The sequence below is a fragment of the Ailuropoda melanoleuca genome, chromosome 9, assembly GCF_002007445.2.
Source record: "Ailuropoda melanoleuca isolate Jingjing chromosome 9, ASM200744v2, whole genome shotgun sequence".
NCBI lineage: Eukaryota > Metazoa > Chordata > Mammalia > Carnivora > Ursidae > Ailuropoda > Ailuropoda melanoleuca.
Genome location: NC_048226.1, coordinates 84,860,331 through 84,881,373, shown reverse-complemented (window position 1 = coordinate 84,881,373; position 21,043 = coordinate 84,860,331). Strand labels below are relative to the sequence as shown.

At 37.3% G+C, this 21,043-nt stretch overlaps 1 protein-coding gene across 6 annotated transcripts in view; it reads right to left on the bottom strand.

Annotated features, from left to right (window-relative positions):
- The window catches only part of COL14A1 (collagen type XIV alpha 1 chain), a 225,959-nt gene that overhangs the window by 129,479 nt on the left and 75,437 nt on the right, over nt 1–21,043 (bottom strand). For all 6 annotated transcript variants that reach the window (XM_034668564.1, XM_019806266.2, XM_034668565.1 and 3 more), the window contains 8 exons: nt 18,110–18,265; nt 16,692–16,811; nt 14,710–14,874; nt 11,760–11,921; nt 6,343–6,494; nt 5,060–5,189; nt 4,183–4,328; nt 1,511–1,640 (listed from right to left, as the gene is read on the bottom strand). In XM_034668564.1, the coding sequence (XP_034524455.1) occupies nt 1,511–1,640; nt 4,183–4,328; nt 5,060–5,189; nt 6,343–6,494; nt 11,760–11,921; nt 14,710–14,874; nt 16,692–16,811; nt 18,110–18,265 (1,161 nt within the window). The remainder of the gene's footprint in view (nt 1–1,510; nt 1,641–4,182; nt 4,329–5,059; nt 5,190–6,342; nt 6,495–11,759; nt 11,922–14,709; nt 14,875–16,691; nt 16,812–18,109; nt 18,266–21,043) is intronic.

Sequence of the window (21,043 nt, the reverse complement as noted above, 5' to 3'; positions counted from 1 at the left end):
CCAATCAATGCTATTATTACAGCCTGCTATAAATAAGAAACCTAATGGATCAAAAACCAGGGCACCTGATATTAAATCTTAGCTATTCACCTGTCATTTGGTGCTGGCGAAGTCACCCTCCCACTTTTCTCCACAATTTCCCATGTGTAAAGCCTCTGTCCTCTCTACTTGGGTATCTACTAGGCATTTCCAACTTAACCTGTCCCAAACCAATCTACTGACTCCTACCACCTCTTCCAGTCTTCTCTCTCAGCCTCTCCCTCTGAGCAAATGGAAACTCCATTTTTCCTATTGCCCAGGCCCAAAACCTTTGAATCATCCAAGATTCAGGTTTCTGAACATATGTCACCTTCCCACTGAGGTTCTCCAGGACCACCGTACATGAAATAATGCTTCCACTCCAATGCTACCGAACTCCCATCCCTGGTTTATTTCTTGTATTGTGCTTTGATTGATCTACTGTCTCTCTCCCTCCATATATTGTAATTTCAGAGGCATAGGGATTAATTTTGTTCCCAGCTTTATCCCCAATAAAGCAAGTTCTCAATATATATATTTGTTGACTCCATGAGTAGGAGTCCTGCCCTGGATAAATCCCACTGGCTTTGTGGGATTCTTGACTATCAATTCCATAGCTTTCTGTACTTCCTCAAAGGGCCCTCTTCTGATGCATCAGATTAAAATTTGTCAACGATTTTTGAGATTTTCATGAGCTTTTACAGGCTTAGAGTACAACCAATCCTTAAGGCTGATCCCATGCTCGATGAGTCTGAGATGCTCTGGAACTGATCAGTATAACTCATGTATCTCATTAAACCCTTACAATAGACTGCGAGGAGATTTTAATATCCCCATTATATAGGTCATAAAATTGAGGTAACTTGGCCAAGGTCACAGTTAGGAGGAACAGAGGAGCATTTAGAGTTTAACCCGGGCAATCAATCAATCGATTCGGGAGCCTGTGATACAGTGCTGATAGAGCGAGAAGACAAATAATGACAGTCGTCAGCCCCAGCCACAAAGTCTGATGCTTCCTCACCCAATCAGGAGAAAGTGAAAATTACTGAAAAGACCAATTCTTTTCACTCGTTCAATACATATTGATTATTTGGCAATAAAGAGCCTATAGAGTTTAGTGACTCTCTTAATACTTAAGGGGCTCGACAGAAAGCATAGGAGAGAGAAAAGCAATATCATTATTTTAAGTATTGTGTACACTTTGTTCCAAATTTTTCTGGAGTTCAGCAGTAGGGTGGAATAATGTCTAGTTTCCTTACTGCATAAAAATGCCAGTCCTAGGAACAGGTACCCGGAGACATCTTTTTTTTAAGGACCATCCCTCTCCTTTTTTTAACCAACTAGTATATTTCCTGCCACTAAATAAAAGACACATTTTCTTAAGTTACAATTAGCTCTTAAGAGGTTTCAACCCAAGCCAGTATTTCCAATTTAGAATCCCAACATTTATTTGGGCTTTTATTCCAGCATTTCCTCTGAATGAGCTGCTCACGTGTGGTTTGTTGGCCTGTAACAGGATCGCTGGCCTCTTCTCCAAACATGGCGTAAACTGTAACTGTATACTCCGTATTGGGCAATAATCCACTCAATTCAATATCTGTGTGGGTGTCTCCTATTTTCATCTGAAAAGAACACATGTTATCAGATCGTTTGCCAATGTCTGTATCACTCATGTTGATCAGAGTGCAACTGAGTGAAGGTGAGACTTCATGGAATAAGACTTTGTCTCCTCACAACCCCTTATTCGAACGCTTCAGTCATCATTTTTCATCGTCTTGTGTCATTTTATATGAGGACCAGATGCCATGGAGCCACACAAAAGTGAACCTACCCATGCATGCTGTTTTAGGATAACTCTTTACATCTGGACAAGTGGTAATCTCAGCCAGAATAACAGCGTCAAAAATTTAGTCCTCAGAAGAGTGTGGATGGAACTGAGTCAGAGATGTTGTCTAGAAAGAGTAGAAGCTCTAGGCCAGCAAGCTGGGGACAGAGCCAAGTGGGCATCTCTCATCACTGGCTAATTCTAACCAGTCCTTTGGCTGGGTGCCCAGTTTTCACTTCAAGCCTGATTGAGCTCGACCAGTTTTGTTGCCCCATTCAACAAAGGGGCCCACGCACTTGGATTGCAAGTTCTTTCCAGGATGCAGAAGAGATCAATCCACCTTGACATCCAATGTGGCAATTTGCATTTGATTCCGAGGTGACTTTTCTGAACCTTGGAGTCAAATACACTAGCCAACATTTTCGGTTCTGTGACAACTGCATGACAGCATGGCTTTACTTTTGTTTTGGAAGGAAGAAAAATATCTCCATAGTCAGTCTCCAATCACACTACTGCCAATGCTATTGTCAAATTAGAAATTTTAATTTTGAAATATTTCCACATACATAAAATAAATGTAGAGAAAAGAATGTGATTCACCCTGAGGCACCCACCACTCAAATTTAATAAATAGGAACATTTGGTCGTATTGACTTCCAATCTTATTTTTAAAAGAGCTAATATATTCAGATAAAACAGAAGTTCTTTCTTTTTCTTTCTGTTCACTATCTCTACCCTAATGTTGAGGTATACCTTACTGATCCAATTTTTTTTACTTCTACTATGTATATTGTTCTGTATGTTTAACAATGTACATAAATGGAATCATATCAACATAATTTTTTGCAACTTTTTATCTGTCAATATTATATTTCAAGGTTTATCCACGTTGATGCGCAGGGATAAAGATGACATTATTAATTCCTTTGTGGTATTCTTTTGCATAAATATTCTGCTATTTTCCATCCCTCTATTGATGAACATGTCAATCATTTGCAATATTGTGTTCTGAACAAATGCTTGCATCCCAATAAGTCTTGCAGGAGGTTTCCTTATGATATATTCTTAAAAATTATACATATCTTTCACTTGATGACATATTTCAAATTATTCTCCAAGGCAGCTGTACCAATTTACATGTCAATTTACATACCAATTTACATGAATGATTCTGTTTCCCATATGCTCACTAATATGCAATTATTACTAAACTTTAAAAATTGTTTGCTAATCTACTGGGTGTGCACTGGTATTCCTTTCTTTCTTATTTTTCTCCTTCTTGGTGAAGCTGACCATCTTTCTAGCATCACTTTTTAAGTCTCCCTTCTGTCAAAATAATGCAGATCAACATTAAATCCAAATGAACTAATGCTGTCAAACCTTAGGAAAAAAAAAAAAACATGTCACCAAAGCTTTCTTCCTGTTACTCAGGTTCACTATACTTTTGCCCCTAAATATTTCTGTCACCAAAAGCAATGTTAAAGACAATGTTTAGGCAATAGCAAAGATTTGAGTTTTGAACTCCCTTTTGACCACTCTATCTGCCTAGTCAAACACTCCCAAGTGTTACAGACATTTCCTAGTCATTGCTTGAATATCTATATTATAGTACAATCATTCCTTATAAATTAGAAACAAAGGCTAAAATAAATCATTTGAAAGTCAAAAATTCATTATTTAAAATGAAATGAATGCAAAAAGAATCCATGCTGATGCATTTTTCTACTTCTCAAATTAGGAAAAAAGTTTCTGTACATATGGGGAAACAGCCATTTGTGAATTGCATAAAGCAATATAAATTATAACAAATTTCTCTAGAATCATTTGCTAATACTTAGTATGAGCCTTAATAATTTGCATGCCCTTTGAAAAAAGAAATTCCATTTCCAGGAATTTATCCTAAGGAAGTAATCTAACAACCTTGCTAAGTTATATGTTAAGAATGATCACAAAAGCATATTTATCCAACACACGATCTAAATGCCCAATAACATGAAATAAATTAAACATGGCCTGGTGCAAAACAGCACTGTAACACTATAGCACCATTTAAACAACCATATAAAATATTATTTAATGGTATGAAAAGATATTCACAATAAATAAAATGAAAACAGAAGACTACAAAACCATTCCCATTTGTTATGCTTTAAAAAAGCATTAAAAAGGACTTAAGTAAATGTTAACAATAGCTATTTCTAGGTGGGGCGATTTTAAGTGATTTTCCCCCTTTTACTAATGTGAATTTTTAAGTTTTATACATTACATTTTTAGAATTAAAAAAAAATCCATTCTCAGGAAGTCAAAGATTCTAGAACTCAAAGGCAGCAGGTGGTTACCTCTTTTTCATCCCCAGCCAGACCCTCCGTGAGAGGAGCATAGAGAATCAGGTATCCTGAGGCCCCAGGCACTGAATTCCATTTTGCCCTCAGACTGTTCTCAGTTACATCGTACAGTTCAAGGTCGGAAACCATGGGTAAAGCAACTGCAAGAGATTTTTTTTTTTAATGTTCAGCCATTTATCAGTATGCTTGTCTATTTCAAAGTATCTAGGTATTACTATCTGCTAAGTAAACATAGCTTACTGTTCACACAGTCATGCCAACCCCTTCTGGGAGGGTAAACATAGTGAATGTTTAAAAGCAGGAACAACATCTTCTAGTTTCTTATATCCCAACGCAGTGATGGGCACATTTCTCTGGGAGCCAGTAGAGAGCAAGGAGACTGTTCTGACCATTGTTTTCTGCCCATTGCCAAGCATAGTGTCTGCCGTGAAGCAGCTATTAAAAACAGTCATTGTGTCACTTAGTAAAATGACAGAATGGGTGGCTGGATGAACAAATACATGAATGAATATATACCTATCCACGCAATCAAAGACAGTGAGGAGACATGAGTGAGTCAGTAGTTTAATTAGTTCATAATACACATTCACTAAATACTTGCTGATTAAGTGAATACATGTATTTTGCACGCTTCATCACCAAGGTTGCTCTCTCCCTAATCAAAGCAGAGGTTTATAATATCCCTCTCGATATGTAGCACCTGCAAACCGTAACTACAGCATGGACCCGTACCTCATAGAACACCACAACCACTGCCTATGACTTTGATTCAGGACGGCCATCAATCCAACCTGAGCAGAATTCCAACTTAAGAAGGGCCACCCAAGCAGTGCTGTACAAGGTCAGACGTGGGGTAGAATTCAATACATACGTGTGGTTTCGGTTCCCCGGAGGCCTTCACTGGCTGTGTGAGCATATACTGCGAAGACTGCTATCTGATATTCAGTTAAAGACATTAGGCCTTTCAACATCGTGGAAGACACACTTCCATCCACCACCACCTGATTAAAGAACAGTTCGAAGAATGAGAGTATGGAATATCTGACACGCAGAATTGAAACCGAAGAGCAAAATATCTCTAGCAAGAACATGTCATTCAATATTTTGTTATTTGTGCCACATTGTCTTTTCCACTGTGGCGGTCAATTCTCCTTGAATTTCTCCGGGAAGTGATGTGCCTTTTATGGAGTATGTCCAAAAGTCCCTTATTAAGTCATATCTAATGGAGAGTGTCTTCCCCAAGCTGTTATCCTAACCACCTCCACTTAAAATAGTTGACATGTGGTATTTTTCCATGGAGTTTTGGGAAGCATTTAACAGACTTATTAGTCATGAAAAAGGTAGAAGTATTGGAAGTACTCTGACTTCTTTTTCAGTCCAGATGATTTAAAAATCTCCCTCATCTACTTCTCGAACACTTAAAAAAATTTTTAAACCTTGCCATAATACAGAAGAATATTGTGAAACACTCTGAGGTCAACCAAAGGTTAGAACAACAAAAGGTTTGTACTTCAAAAAAAAAGGGGGGGGATTTCATCACATTTTAACATATTCCCTGTGATTGCTGTGTCAAAGGTAGGAAATGGGAAAGATCCAATCAATCACCTGGCAATAGGTGTTCTCTCCTGTGATGGCCAAACCATGAAAAAAGCCAGTGCATGCAGATGCTTTATTATGGCTTGTCAATTGCACTAAACTCCACAAATTCCAGGAAATCCTAAACCTTGGAGGACTATATGACCACATAATTTGGAACTCACAGACTTCATTAAGGCAGACAATTCAGATCACTCCCAAAGTAGAAAGGCTACATGAATAGCAAAAAGGGGCTCTGGCCACATAATGAATTACTGATTCATTCTGCTTTAGAGCTTGTTAATTTAAAAAAGGAAAAATCAAAATAAGTTGTTAGAAATGAACACATGACCCGTTCTGAGGGTTACTGGATAGAGGTAGGAGGAGAAAGTAAGAATGCCATAACCAGAGAGATGGGAGAACAATGTAGATGCTTGGAAATGTACTTCAGTCCAATGAATTTTAAATGTTTGTGACAGAACAACCTCATTACATATATGCATTTCTGTCTTGTCCTCACTACTGTGGAAGACTTGAAAGAATGAAAATAATGGTTTGAAAATATCGTCTCCTTATTACCTCGTCTGGTTTTCCACCCCTGGCAGGATAATACACGACTCTGTATTTTTCCACTTTTCCTGGTGCATGAGTCCAGTTAACCATAAAGCTTCTGGCAGTGACTTCAGAAGTAATCAGCTCTGTAGGCGGCCCAATGGTGGCAAGAGCTGAGGCTAAAGTATAGAAATACATAACGTGAACCTCTTTCCTAAAATTACTTCTCATAAGCCTAGGAAACTCCATTAGTGAGAAATGACTATTGGTTTTGTGCTACCTCTAAGATTTCATCTCTAGACAAATTGTTTCAATCATTCATTCCTGCATTTGTTCATTGAAACATTTAAGTGCCTATTACATACCAATCACTATGTTAGATTCCGGGGATACAAACTTAAATAAGACAGTCTTTGACTCTAAGAAACTTTCTTAAAGATATTGCTATAGAATAATTAAAAAAACAGAAACACAAACATAACATTGATTGAGCGCATGTGTATCTAAAGGTGCTCTCCTGAGCTCTTGAGAAGTATTATTTTCCTTAATTATCAGTAGTTACTATTATTGTTCCCATTTTGTAGGTGAGAAACCAAGGCACAATGAAATTAAATAACTTGACCAAGTCTCACAACGAGTAAGTATCAGAGCTGAGATTGATACTTGAGTTTTTGATATAAGAGCCTGTGTTTTTAAGCATTGGGGGTACAGCCTCTTTACGGAAAACTTCAATTCAACAAATGGCCAGTATCTAAAAGTAAAAAGAGAAGAAAAGGCAACTAACATATACTGAATGTTCACTATAAGCTAGATACTACGTAAGCACTTTGTGTATGTTATCCACACATTAAAACAAATGACTCTGTAAAAGATTTGGGACATGTAAAGTTCAAAGTCCTTGAGCTTTAGGATTTCTTATCCTCTGCGGAATTATGCAAAGCAACCTTAATAACCATATTAATGGGGGCACCTGGGTGGCACAGCGGTTAAGCGGTTAAGTGTCTGCCTTTGGCTCAGGGCGTGATCCCACGCTATGGGATCGAGCCCCACATCAGGCTCCTCTTCTATGAGTCTGTTTCTTCCTCTCCGACTCCCCCTGCTTGTGTTCCCTCTCTCGCTGGCTGTCTCTATCTTTGTCAAATAAATAAATAAAACCTTAAAAAAAAAAACATACTAATGAGAAAAAAACAACATAGTTACTGAACACTTAACTATGACCAGGAACTATATTATATGCTCTATCAACAACCACAGGTAGAGTTTTTGTGGGAAAAATTGGTCCCTAAAGTAGTCTTATTAAGTTGCTCAGAGAAATGTATTCAAGAAACTACTACTTGGCTATCCAACCTAGTCCCAAGAGAGCTGGTCCAGAGAAGGAGGAATGATGGAAGAGATGTAGCCAAATAGAATTATTCCACACCCTGGATACAATGAAGGCAGGAAATGAAATCAAGTTCTCAAAGAAGGATCTGGATATTACCCTCTTCTGGGATCACAACCTTGTAAACCAGATATAACCTGCAGACCAATGATATCATGAGGGACAAAGGTTAAAAAAATACATGATGGCTGTCCTTCCAGGAAGACAGAATTGATGTACTTTTCCCTATTATTTCTGCTAAGTACAACTAAAAATTCTGGAAATTATGTAATAAGACAAGCTTAAGAAGACACTGAAAGAGAGAAGAAAGTATATGGGTGAGGGATTGCAGGACTGGAAGAATGATACAGTGAGTCATCCCCTGAGTTTTCTTTTCACCTCATACGTCCTAGACATGGAGCTAAAGAATCCAGAATCTATTGATAAGAAGACTGGACAGAAAAATTAGCAAGGATATAGAACTCAACAAAACCATCAACCAAAGGGATCCAGTCAAACTTATAGAACATTGCACATGACAATAGCAGAATACACAACCCTTTCAAGCACCCACAGAGCATGTAACAAGATAACCATATCCTAGGCCAGAAAACAAACCTCAGAAAATTTAAAACAATAAAAATAACACAGAGTGTGTTCTCTAATGACAGTGAAATCAAACTTAGAAACCAATCACAGAAAGGTAGCATAAAAACACTCAAACACTTTGAAATTATAAACAACCACTTCTAAATAATCAATGGGTCAAAGAGGACAGGTCAAAGAAGATCAAAAATATTTTGAAATGAATAAAAATGAAAATACAACGTATCAAAATTTGTAAAGCACAGCTAAAGCAGTGCTGAGAAAAAAAAATTATAGCATTGAAGTAATTACATTAGAAAAAGAGGAAACACTGAAGATCAGTAATCCAAGTTATCATCTCAACAATCCAGAAAAGTATGACCAAGATAAACCAAAACCAGTAAAAGAAAGAAAATAAGAAAAATAAGAGCATAAATCAATGAAATTAAAAACAGAGGAAAAGTAGAGAAAATCAATGAAACCAAAAGCCAATTCTTTGAAAAGATTTTGTTTTAAAACAAGCCTCTAGCAAGTTTGAGAAATGAAAAAAAAGAGAGAAAGAGAAGACAATAATTACCAATATCAAGGGGAAAAAAACCACAGACTCTCACTACAGACCCTACAGACATCAAATGAAGAATAATAAGGGAATACTATGAACAACTTTCCACACATATAATCTACAAATTCTATGGAATGAACCAATTCCTTGGAAGCAGAAAGTCTCCCCTTAAGATGGGGAATAAGTCAAGGATGTTCAGTCTCATCACTCTTATTCAACACAGTATGGGAAATTTCAGCCAGGTAAACAAGGCAAGAAAACAAGAAGCACAGTGACCAAAAGCAAAGAAATAAAACTATCCCTATTTGCAAAGGATATGATTTATTGCCTACATAGAAAAATCTCTGAAAATTTAGAGAGAAAAATCCTATAATTAGCAAATTCAAATATTAAGGTCATAGGACACAAAATAAACATGCAAAAATATAATTGTATCCGTGTATACTCACGATGAACATGTGGACACCAAAATAAAAATAAAATATAACTAAAATTCCTCAAAATAAAATTAAATACAGAGATGTAAACAGGACAAAACCTGTATAGAACTTATATCCTGGAAACTACGAAATGCTGATGAAGAAATCAAAGGATATCAAAACCAATGGAGGAATTTACCACATTCGAGGACTGGAAGAATCCACACAGTAACGATGTCCATTCTTTCGATGTTAATATTTGATAATTGAGAATTGATTTAATGCAATTCTTGACAAAATCCCAACAAGATTTTGTGTAGAATAAAGATTTCTCTAATATTTATATGGAAAGGTAAAGAAAGTAAAATAGTGAAAGCAATTTTCAAACAGAATAATCAAGTGGGAGAATTCAGTCCATCCAATCTCAAGACTTATATAGCTACAGGAAATCAAGATTGTAGGATAGTGGAAGAGGGTTAGACTCATAGACCCAACAGAACAGAATAGAGAATCCAGATATAACCCCACACAAATGTGCCCAACTGATCCTTGACGAAGGTACAAAGCAATTCAATGGCAGAAATAGAGCATTTTGAGGAAGTAGTGCTGGAGTAATAGTAATAGTTTTTTGGTGAAAAAACCAAAAAGCCTTGAACTAAACTTCAAATCTTTTACAAAAATTTAACCTGGGTCAATGGGACTTATATGTAAAACATAAAACTTTTAGAATAAAAATACACAAGAAAATTTTTAGCATTTATGGCCAAAGAGTCCTTAGTTAAACTTGATACCAAAAGGAATAATCATAAAATGCAAAATCGATCAATTGGACTTAATCACAATTTAAAACTTGTGCTCTGCAAAAGACCTTGTTAAAAGGATGAAAAGACAAGCTACAGGTTGGGGGAAAATAGTAACAAACCACATATCTAATAAAGGATCAGTATCTAGAAAATAAATGAAGAATTGTCAAAACTCAACTGTTAAAAACGAAACACGCACACACACATTCATCTAATTAGAAAATGGGCAAAAGATATGAACAGCCTTAGAGCAAATACAGATGTAAAATAAGCATGCAAAAAAGATGTCCAATTTCATTAGCCATCAGGGAAATGCATATTAAAGCCACAGTGCAATACCCGTACATACTTATCAGAATGCCTAGAATAAAATACAGTAACAACAAATATGGGTGACAATGCACAGAAACAGAACCACTCATCTATTGCCAGTGGGAATGCAGACTGCTGCAGCTTCCCGGGAAAATAACGTGGCGGTTTCCTAACTAACACTAAGCTAAACATGTTGCTACAATATGATGCACCATTGTGCAGTCCGGGCATCCTCCCGGCGAAATGAAAACTTATGTTCACACAAGAACCTATATGGGAACATTCATAGCAGGTTTGTTTTTAAAAGCCAAAAATGAAAACAATTCAGATGTCTTCCTTCCTTTTTTTAGATAATTTTATTTTATTTAAATTAAATTAATTAACATACACTGTATTATTAGTTTCAGAGGAAGAATTTAGGGATTCATCTGTTGCATGTAACACCCAGTGCTCATTCCATCACGTGTCCTCCTTAATGCCCATCACCCAGTTACCCCATCCCCCCACTTCCCCACCCCTCCAGCAACCCTTAGTTTGTTTCCTATGGTTTAGAGTCTCTTATGCTTTGTCTCCCTCTCTGATTTCATCTGATTTTATTTTTCCCTCCCCTCTTCTATGTTCCTCTGTTTTGTTTCTTAAATTCCAATATGAGTGAAATCATATGATAGCTGTCATTCTCCGATTGACTTTCAATGTGTTTGTGGTTAAGCAGACTGTGGTTCATCCATATCATGGACTGTGACAGAGCAGTAAAAAGGGAAGAGCTACTGATATATGCAACAAGGAGGGCGAACTGCCAGGAAATTATCCTGAATTTAATAAGTCAGTCCCCAAAGAGGACATACCACATAATTCCATTTATATCATGTTTTCAAAATGAAAAATATTTAGAGATGTGGTTGTGCAGGATGAGGGAGAGGTTGTGGGGAGGGTAAGTGAATGGGGCCATAAGAGGACAACAGGGATGATCCCCAGGGTGATGGAAGTGTTCTGTATTTTGGCTCTCAATTCCAGTATCCTGCCTGCGATATTGTACTGGAGTTTTGGAATATGTTACCATTAAGGGGAACTGGTAAAGTATACACAATCTCTCTCGATTATTTCTTACGACTTTATATGAATGTGCAATTACCTCAAAATCCAAAGTTTAGTTAAAAACAAACACACATGATGGTCTAATGCAACACCATGGAGAAAATGATCTCGTGGTGAAACTATTCCTCCCTCAGTGGGATGTCAGTATATTCCCTTTCTACTCTGATGATTCACATCTCAGGGGAATAAAAGGCTCTATTTAGAAAGTCAACATGAAAAATGAGAAGAATTTTCATAATCCATGATAGACTTTTGGGCAGAGTAATACCCACATGCACAGAGTGACCGCCTTCTGTTCCTCGCTTTACCTTTGATCTCCCTGTCCTGTTCTTCCACCCGGGAGCAGACAGTCCTCGTTAGGCTTTCCACAACTGTGTGCATCAGGTCAAACTCGGCGACATTGTACACGTGAGTGCTGTCTGGTTCAGAGGCGATCTCCCGCAGTTCGTTCTCATCCGCGTTTTTCACCCCTGGCATTGAGGACAACAGGGAGGATCGTGAAATTCATGCCCCATTTGAAAAACCAACCTCCGTGAGCCTGTCCTGAGCCCATCGGTACCCCCTGCAACAGACGCATCTGCTACTTTAAAAAGATGCATCTCATGTCAGATTGTTTTGTAAAAATCACCTTCAGTGTCATTTTTAGATGATTACATCCTAATTTTGTTCAGTGTATCTTAATAGGAAGATGCATTAATGAAACTAACTTCTGTCTTGCATGAATAGTGCAGAAGCAATAGTAATTAAACCAGCATTCTAAACTAGCAAAACCCTAGGCTTAAATTTCTATAAAATAAGTTTACTTAAATTAAGAGCTACTGTTAAAATAAAAATTATATATATATATATAATTACTACGTATAGTATTATTAGATAGCATTAAGGAAAAGCTTGGGAAAAAGTTTTTAACGTATTCAAATACAACCACTGCAATTTTGCTAATGCAAATAGGGAAGCTCTACTTCTCCCACGTTATTTGTGGAATTCCATTGCTACAAGTCAAGCACAATGCTGCGTGTTTGGAATGCAGCAGGGAACAGAGTAAGACAGAAAATCCTCAGCTCCCATGCAACTTTCCCAGTCTATGAGCAGTGGATGCTAACACTTAGAGTGCACCTGCTATGCCCCAGGAACTGCGGTGTTTTACATATATGGACACATTTAATCCTCACACCCAACCCTATCAGTTTGGCACTATTGTTTCCCCCATTGTGTGAATCAGTAAACTGCTGCACAGAGAGGTTAATTAACTTGTTCAAGGAAACACATCAGTAAGTGTATAGCTGGGATTCCCACCAGGTAGATCCAAAGTCATATGCTCTTAACTACTATATCATGTCACCTCTCAGAAGATCAAAAATTAAAATGAGTAAGGGAAATTCTAAATAGAAAAGGAAGGCACGGGGTTGGGTTTTATGAGTGTGGAGGTAGATTTCTCTTCCCCAGGCTTCAGCAAACAAAGAGCCTTTCTTTATAAATCTGTCACTGCAATCATCTAAGGACATTTTTTTTTTTTTTTAAGAAAGGTACTATGGAAGCAGGGAAGAGAGATTACCTAGGGCAACATGAATGACTTCTCAGATGCCTGGCTGTGCCATTTAATTTATCTTCCAACTTCAACATATTAAGTGACAAAGTGTTAGTCGTCTCTGAACAATGTGCTTTAGGGGGTTATAAGATAATAAATACTAATGATTTCCAGGTAATTTCCAGAGGAAAAAGTTCAAATTACATCTGTGAACTCACTTAAAGTTTTGTTTAAAAACTCATCCATTCATTATCAGCAAGACCACAGAATGGAAATGAAACACATAAATTAACCCCATTAGTTTGTTGTCTAAAAAGATTTCCTCTGTTGGACAAAAGGAGAGTAAAATAAAAAATAAAAATTAGGTAAATTTCTCTGATGTTTCTTGCCTAAAGGACTTCAACAAAAGCTTCTAAAATGTACGGTTGGATCTGTGTCCACGGGAACAAAACACAGAGTGCATTAAGAGACAATGAACTTAATGTCAATAATGTTTTTGATGGCTTTTAGGTAAAACCAACAAATTTGTATTCATGTAAGAATATTCTAGAAAAAAAAAAAAACCTTAACAACAACAACAAAAAGTATATTCTAGGGAAGACGGCCCCAAATCTCTCTATCTCTCTCACCTTTCCAAAGAAAATAGTTTGCTGCAAACAGCTTAGGAAAAAAAAAAAAAGAAAAGGTCATTGTGACTTGGAAGGAATTTGTTCTGTAAGGATTTTGCCTTGCTCATCTCTGTGTCCCAGCACCCACCCCAATGCCTGGCACAATGCATGTAAGCACAAACTTCTTGAATGGGACACTTTATAAACCACATTTCCAGTAGAAAATCTAGGAACAGGTCAGACGAATTGTTTCTTGTTTAGGGATTTTGTTGTGATTTGTTCTGTTTTGTTTTGGTTGGTCTCTACTAAGTAAAAGACCTTTCCGCTGCCAAAGAAACTGTAAATATTTTAATGGAGAGGAAAGTTGCATCATCTAAATGTTTTGCAGTTCTTCTGAATGTGTGACACATGTATCCTTTTCCACCAGAATGATACCTTATAAAGAGTTCATCTCAAAGAAATAATACTGCATATCTAGAACTTTATGCTTTCTAAATAGCTGCAGGACCTGAATTCCCTGAAAACGATAAACTGGTTTCTCCTTTACCATCAGAGAAGAGTTTGCTATAAAGCGATACTGAAGAGACAGTCCTGGGGCGCCTGGGTGGCTCAGTGGGTTAAGCATCTGACTCTTGGTTTCAGCTCAGGTCATGATCTCAGGGTCATGATCTCAGGGTTGTGAGATCAAGACCTGAGTCAGGCTCTGTGCTCAGTGGGGAGTCTTCTTGAGATCCTCTCCCTCTCTCTCTCTGCTCCTCCCCCCTCTCCTCTCTCTCTCTCTCAAATAAATAAATAAATCTTTACAAAAAAGAGAGAGAGAGAGAGAAAGTCCTAAGCTAACAGACATGTACCTAACCTTTGCGTGCTACTATATGCTTTCACATTTTATGGACAGCATCTCATACAGAGATCCTCTCACTAAAGGGTACATGAAAGTTACCACCACTTCCATCTTAAATGTAATGACGTTGGGCTCAGATCACAAGACTGGCTAGACTAGAGTCAGGACTAGAAACTGTCCAGGTCTCCTGGCTTTCAATGAAGTGTACTTTCATTATATATTGTTTTAAGTAGTTGTGTGTCTGTGCCCATTATTGAAATAAGACCGTGAATAGCACATACCTATGGCAAACAGTTCCACCCCAGATTCACGGAGGCTTCTAGATGGTGGAATAATATCATCTTGGGACTTTCCATCTGTGATTAAAATGCCAATTTTGGACACTCCAGCCCTTGCTCCTGCTTCTGGTTTAAAGCTATTTTCAAAAATGTAGTTCAAAGCAAGACCTGGGAGAAAACAAGAAAAAATAAACACAAACCAATCACCTCTAATAAAAAACCTTCCAATTCTGCAAAATGTAGCCACAACATGAGTAACTTATTGAGCTAAAAGTTTTTTTATTAGATAGGAATTCTTTTTTATTATGTTAGTCACCATATAGTATATCATTAGTTTTTGATGTAGTGTTCCATGCTTCATTGTTTGAGCATAACACCCAGTGCTCCATGCACTATGTGCCCTCCTTAGTACCCACCACCGTGCTAACCCACCACCACATCCTCCTCCCTCTGAAACCCTCAGTTTGTTTCCTGGGGTCCACAGTCTCTCATAGTTCGTCTCCCCTCCTGATTCCCCCCCTTTCATTTTTCCCTTCCTTCTCCTGATGTCCTCCATGCTATTCCTCATGTTCCACATGTAAGTGAAACCATATGATAATTGTCTTTTTCTGCTTGACTTATTTCACTTAGCAGAGATATGAATTTTCATCTTCATTTTTACAGTGACCTTTTTTCCGATGGATCTGATGAAAACCTAAAATCCTTCAGAATAGAGGTAATATGAATAACTGAATAGTCCATCATTTCAGAAACTAGCATTTGTAAATAACATTAAATTTAGAGCCAATCGATGTTGACAGATCTGTGTACAAGAAAATGTAAACTTTTATAATTTAGGATGAAGCAAGAATACCCACACAGAAGCAACAACCCCAAATATTATCAAAAATTTGTTTACGATAGTCCAAAGAGCCAAAAATTCTCCCCTCCCCCTTTTTAGGGATAGTGGAGGCAGATCCAAAATGATCACTGAATTCTTGCCTTTTGAGTGTGACACTTTTCATCCAGGAAAAAAATAAGAAATGCTGCAATATTGTAATAAAATTTGCATTTAATGGAGTTTTTTATTCTATTAACAAAAAATTATGCCTCAAACTGGCAAAGCAATTATCGAGATTTCAATGGTTTACTTAAAAGTCAATGATAACATCACTACTGCTTAAAATGAGCATCTGCATTGCTCACCTATAGAAGAAAATAGCAGGTACTAAAGTTAAAACCTGTGACAACCCCTTGTGGCTGAAATAGTTATAATCTAAATATTCTTACATTCCTTGTTTACCAAAATACTGGTAAGCCAAAGATCCATAAATATTTTTATGATAACTACCGATTATAGAATAAAGCCAAAGAAAACACCTTCCTTGAAAATAAATAAGGTAGAAATTTATTTTCATTTAAATGTTGGGTAGCTAGGAGCCCCTGGGTGACTCAGTGGGTTGAGTGTCCAACTCTTAATTTCAGCTCAGGTCATGATCTCTGGGTCCCAGGATCGAGCCCCAAGTCAGGCTCCACGCTCAGTGCCGAGTCTGCTTGGGATTCTCTCTCTCTCACTCTCTTTGCCCCTCCCCCCACTCAAGCACGCTCTCTCTCTAAAATAAATAAATAAATATTTAAAAATAATAATTAATTAATTAAAAAAATAAATGATGGGGTGGCTAGAGGAGAAACCAGGTGAAAAGTGGAAGGAAAATGAACTGGCAAAAACTAAGACAGCCTCTGACAGACTGTCAGCCTCGGCATTGTTCCATCTCCTCCTGGCGCAGCCAAGCCCTTCTGGGGACATTACATTCATGTAGCGAAAGGAATGGTGTGTCTGGGTTTTAATTCTTAAGGCTGAGTTTGAGAAAAGAGTCATCTAAGAATTTCAGATTTTAGTTTGGTTTAAAAACACCATGTCAAGTCTTACGAAGTGACAGAATGAAGAAATGAAACAAATCTTTGGCAAGATACGTTGCTAAAAACATGAACTAAATGAAACATACCTGTTAGCGTGTTTCCTCCCTTATAGGGTAGATTCCGGACCGCTTCAATGACCTCATCTTTTGTGTTAAAGGCATTCAAGTGCCATTCTATTCGGGGGTCACCACTATACTGTGCAAGACCTGGTAAAAAGATGAGACAGCCCACCCAGAAATGATGGGTTACTCAAAAATCTAGTGGACTCTTTGTGAAACCAGAATAATAAAGGGCCTGGTCTTTAAACAAGTCTTTCTTTGCTTCACTATGTATTTTCAAAAAGAATTCTTGGCATCAATTTAAGGAATTAATTTGGACATATCTTGGAGCAGGAGGAATGTACATATTTTCTAGCCATTTAGAAGTGAGCACCTAATTAGGTACTCAGTATTTAAAAAGCAAATCTGATTGTATTTGTAGATAAAAGGTCTAGATTTACTGGTTCATTTTTATTCTCAAAGGAATGATTTTCCTTAACGGCTATATAAAAGTGAAACTATGAAACTCTGTATGACAAAATGGATATATTGCTCAAAGTTTTATAACTTTTTTTTTTCATCTTGGCTAGAATTAACTTGGCAAAGACTATTTTGTACTACAAAACTATTTCCAATTTCCAATTTTCTTAGTTCAAAATTCCACTGGATTTTGCTGCTTCTTTTAAATAAAAAGAAAACTTCTACCTGAAAAATTCTTAAAACACTTGAAACTTTAAAAGTTATTATTAGGGGCGCCTGGGTGGCTCAGTGGGTTAAGCCTCCACCTTTGGCTCAGGTCATGATCCCAGAGCTGGAGTCCAGGGATCAAGCCCCACATTGGGCTCCCTGTTCAGCGGAGAGTCTGCTTCTCCCTCTGACCCTCCCCCCTCTCATGCTCTCTCTCTCCCCCTCTCTCAAATAAATAAATAAAATCTTTTAAAAAAATAATAAAAATAGGGGCGCCTGGGTGGCAGAGCAGTTGGGCGTCTGCCTTCGGCTCAGGGCGTGATCCTGGCGTTGTGGGATCGAGCCCCACGTCAGGCTCCTCTGCTATGAGCCTGCTTTCTTCCTCTCCCACTCCCCCTGCTTGTGTTCCCTCTCTCACTGGCTGTCTCTATCTCTGTCAAATAAATAAATAAAAAATCTTAATAAATAAATAAATAAATAAATAAATAAATAAATAAAATCTTTTAAAAAATAATAAAAATAAAAGTTATTATCATTCTTAGGCAGAGAAGATTTTGACTTTTTAGAACATTAAAATGTGCTCAATAATTAAATGAATGACAGTATCGTTCAGCATAAATTAGTAGAAATAAATATTTATTGACCCAAATTTGTGCTCTTAGGAATATCACGATAGTTGATCCTATAATTCTGAAAGCTGCTCTGTAAAGTTTTTGAAATCTCTTATGAAGCTTCCCAGAATAGCTGACAGCTGACTTCCACTAATACAGAACATGTACCAATTCGTGTCTTCTCTGAGCCCACGTTGAAAGCTGTCACCAGGTTTTCCAAGAAAAGCCGAACCAGTCTGAAGTTGAATCTTCCAATACTCCATGAACCATCAACCAGGATCACAATATCAGCAATGGCTGGAATTTCACAGAAAAACTTCACTTCTGCAAAGCACAAACCAGAAAAATATCTTTATCACTGGGGGAACTTAAAAAAAAAAAAAGGGATTCTATTTTATGTCTTTCCGATAACTTCGTGCTAATGATACAAGAAAGTTCCTATTAAAGCAACCATGTTTTTACAACCTTTCCCTTAAATGCATTCTTACCAGGAAAAAATTGTGGTAACAGCTGGCAGCAGAGTCAGTGTTCTGGAAATCGTTAGCAAAACACTGGCAGGTTCACACCGTTCTGGCAACTCAAGCCTTCTGTGTATTTTAGAGAGTAGTGTCTGTGAAAAATCATCCAGCTTTGGGTTTTAGCCTGTAGATTCCTTCCAGGAAAGGTCTTAGCAACCAGTGTGAGGGAGTCAGCAGAGATGGGACGATGGCCAGAAAGCAGAGAGGCGGCTCTACTGTTCTGATAAGTATATGCTGGCGGAAGTGATAGAAAAGAAATAGGGGCTTCCTGAATCCAAGGAAAAGTCACAGCCATGCATTTAATCTAAGAAAGGTACACAGTGTGATGTGATGAGCCCTGGGTGTTATACGCAACTGATGAATTACTGAACTCTACATCCGAAACTAATGATATACTATAGGTTGGCTAATTGAATGTAAATAAAAAAAAAAAGAAAAGAAAAGAAAGGTACACAGACCTTTGCTAAAGTAGGAAGGGTTTGTGGAAGAAAAAAATTGGAAAAGGGCCCAGGAGTTTCCCCATATTGAAATTCTTTTGCATACTGTATCCATGTGACAATAAGATTTTGTCCCTAAAGATCATTTAGTAATTGATTTTTTTAAATGGCTCAATTAGGCTTTAGAATAACGAGCTAGAAAAGGATGCCCGGAAGCCAGAATGATACTACCCTAAGCTTTATCCTTAGAGAAAGTCTCAGTTGGAGTGATCTTTGCAACCAAGGAAGAGGCTGTCTGATGAAGGGGAGGTCTGTGCCTGACTAGGTGTCACCTAGAGCCAAGATACTAAAATATGCTTAGTGTATTTCAGAACCTTTAGTGTCCTGCAGTATTGTTAGTACCTTTCGTAGCCTTGCTTCGTACTTCAGCTTGTGCTTCCAAATGGGTTACTTAACTTTGCTCAATGTTCGTATTAGGACTGGTGATCATGAATAGTTTGTGTGCGTTTCTTTGTGTCCATGTCAACTTCTTGAAATTGCCCAGCTAATCCCTATCTCGTTTGTTTTCTAACATTAAAATGACAATAAAACCATATTTGAAATACAATACAGTTTATGTAATGAAAACCAAAACATAGAAGTGTTTACGAATAAACTGAATAAATTTTTTCCCCAAGAGAAAAATAATTAACCTACTATGGTTGGAGTAGGCAATTCAATAGATGCCCCTGCAACTACCAGGCCATATTATTCTAAAAAAAAAATCTTGTTTCCCCCCCCACACACACATAAATATGCATGGAATACCTAGATCCTTTTACCAGAAGAGAAAAAATGTACTTGCCAATGAAATAATCAGATATTCATTATGGAAGCTAAACAGTACAGCTCAATAAATCCAAAGTTTATATATTACATTTTTGGGCACCAAACCTCCCTTCTTTAATAATCAAATACAAAGCCACTACACTGAAGTATTTTAAAACAGAATTATTGCAAGAAGTCATGGGATAAAAATTAATTTGGTTTTTGGAAATAATCAGGGAAAAAGAATTCTTTTCTTTCTTTTCCAAAACCATTGGGGGGATACTGTTTCACTTTTTAATAAATTGTTTGGGTGTATTATACATAGCACTTAAGAAAGGGAACAATTTCTCCCTGCATATTTTGAAGAGGACTACAAGAACTGATATTTTATGTAAGAGGAGAAACAAATGAGCTACACTGAAATGCAATAATCTTGATGAATTTTAGCAACATATTTGGTAGGTAGCAATATTTGGGGGGGGGAAGTGAATCCCAAAGGATTGCTATTAGCATGACATCTTTTTATAAAGGCTAAAATAGCTAATATAAAAATACTCCCTTTTAAGAAATATATATGGACGCTGCAGATCTATGTTTGGGGGGGGGGTTGGGTGATGAAGACAGAGTCCAAGATGGTGATTGTCTTGGATGAGGAGAATTAAGGAATTAAGGAATGACATTAGCACCCTCTGGTTATTCGTGGGTTGTGGACAAAGTCAGCTTTCCTGGGGGAGAGACGGGTTTTAGTGATTATTATGCCATTAAAAAATAACAAATTAAGTAACCAATCAAAAATAATCCTACCTAGAATGCGGAAAATATTGACTAGAAAAATAATTTCAGTGTTTATATCACATAACTTAAACACCAAACCTTAAAGATAAGGTACAATTCCACACACTTCATTTGAAATTAAAGCCTCTGTATGCCCTGTTTTCTAACTAAAGACCAATATCTGTTACATCAGCGGAAAGATACTGTTTTTAAGATGTTGGATTTCAGAAGTCAAAATATATCATTGGTTTTGCATTTCAAAGTATGATTTTTCCTCAAGATTAGTGCACACACATTTGGGAACAGTGGAAACACTTTTTTTATTTTTTAATGCTCTAAACCTTGATTATTAGCTCTAAAATCTATCCAAGCACAGTGATGCTAAGGGCTGTTTCCCACTGTAGCAGGCACAAATGCAGCATGTCCAACTCCACTAAGTGTAGGCAGAACAAATTCTATATACAGTGTGTGCCGGGCATGCCCTGACAAGTGTGTTTGTGCCAGAGGCAGACAAATGTTCAAATACTTGGGGCAAGAGGTAGTTTTATAGTTGCCATGTTCAAGTT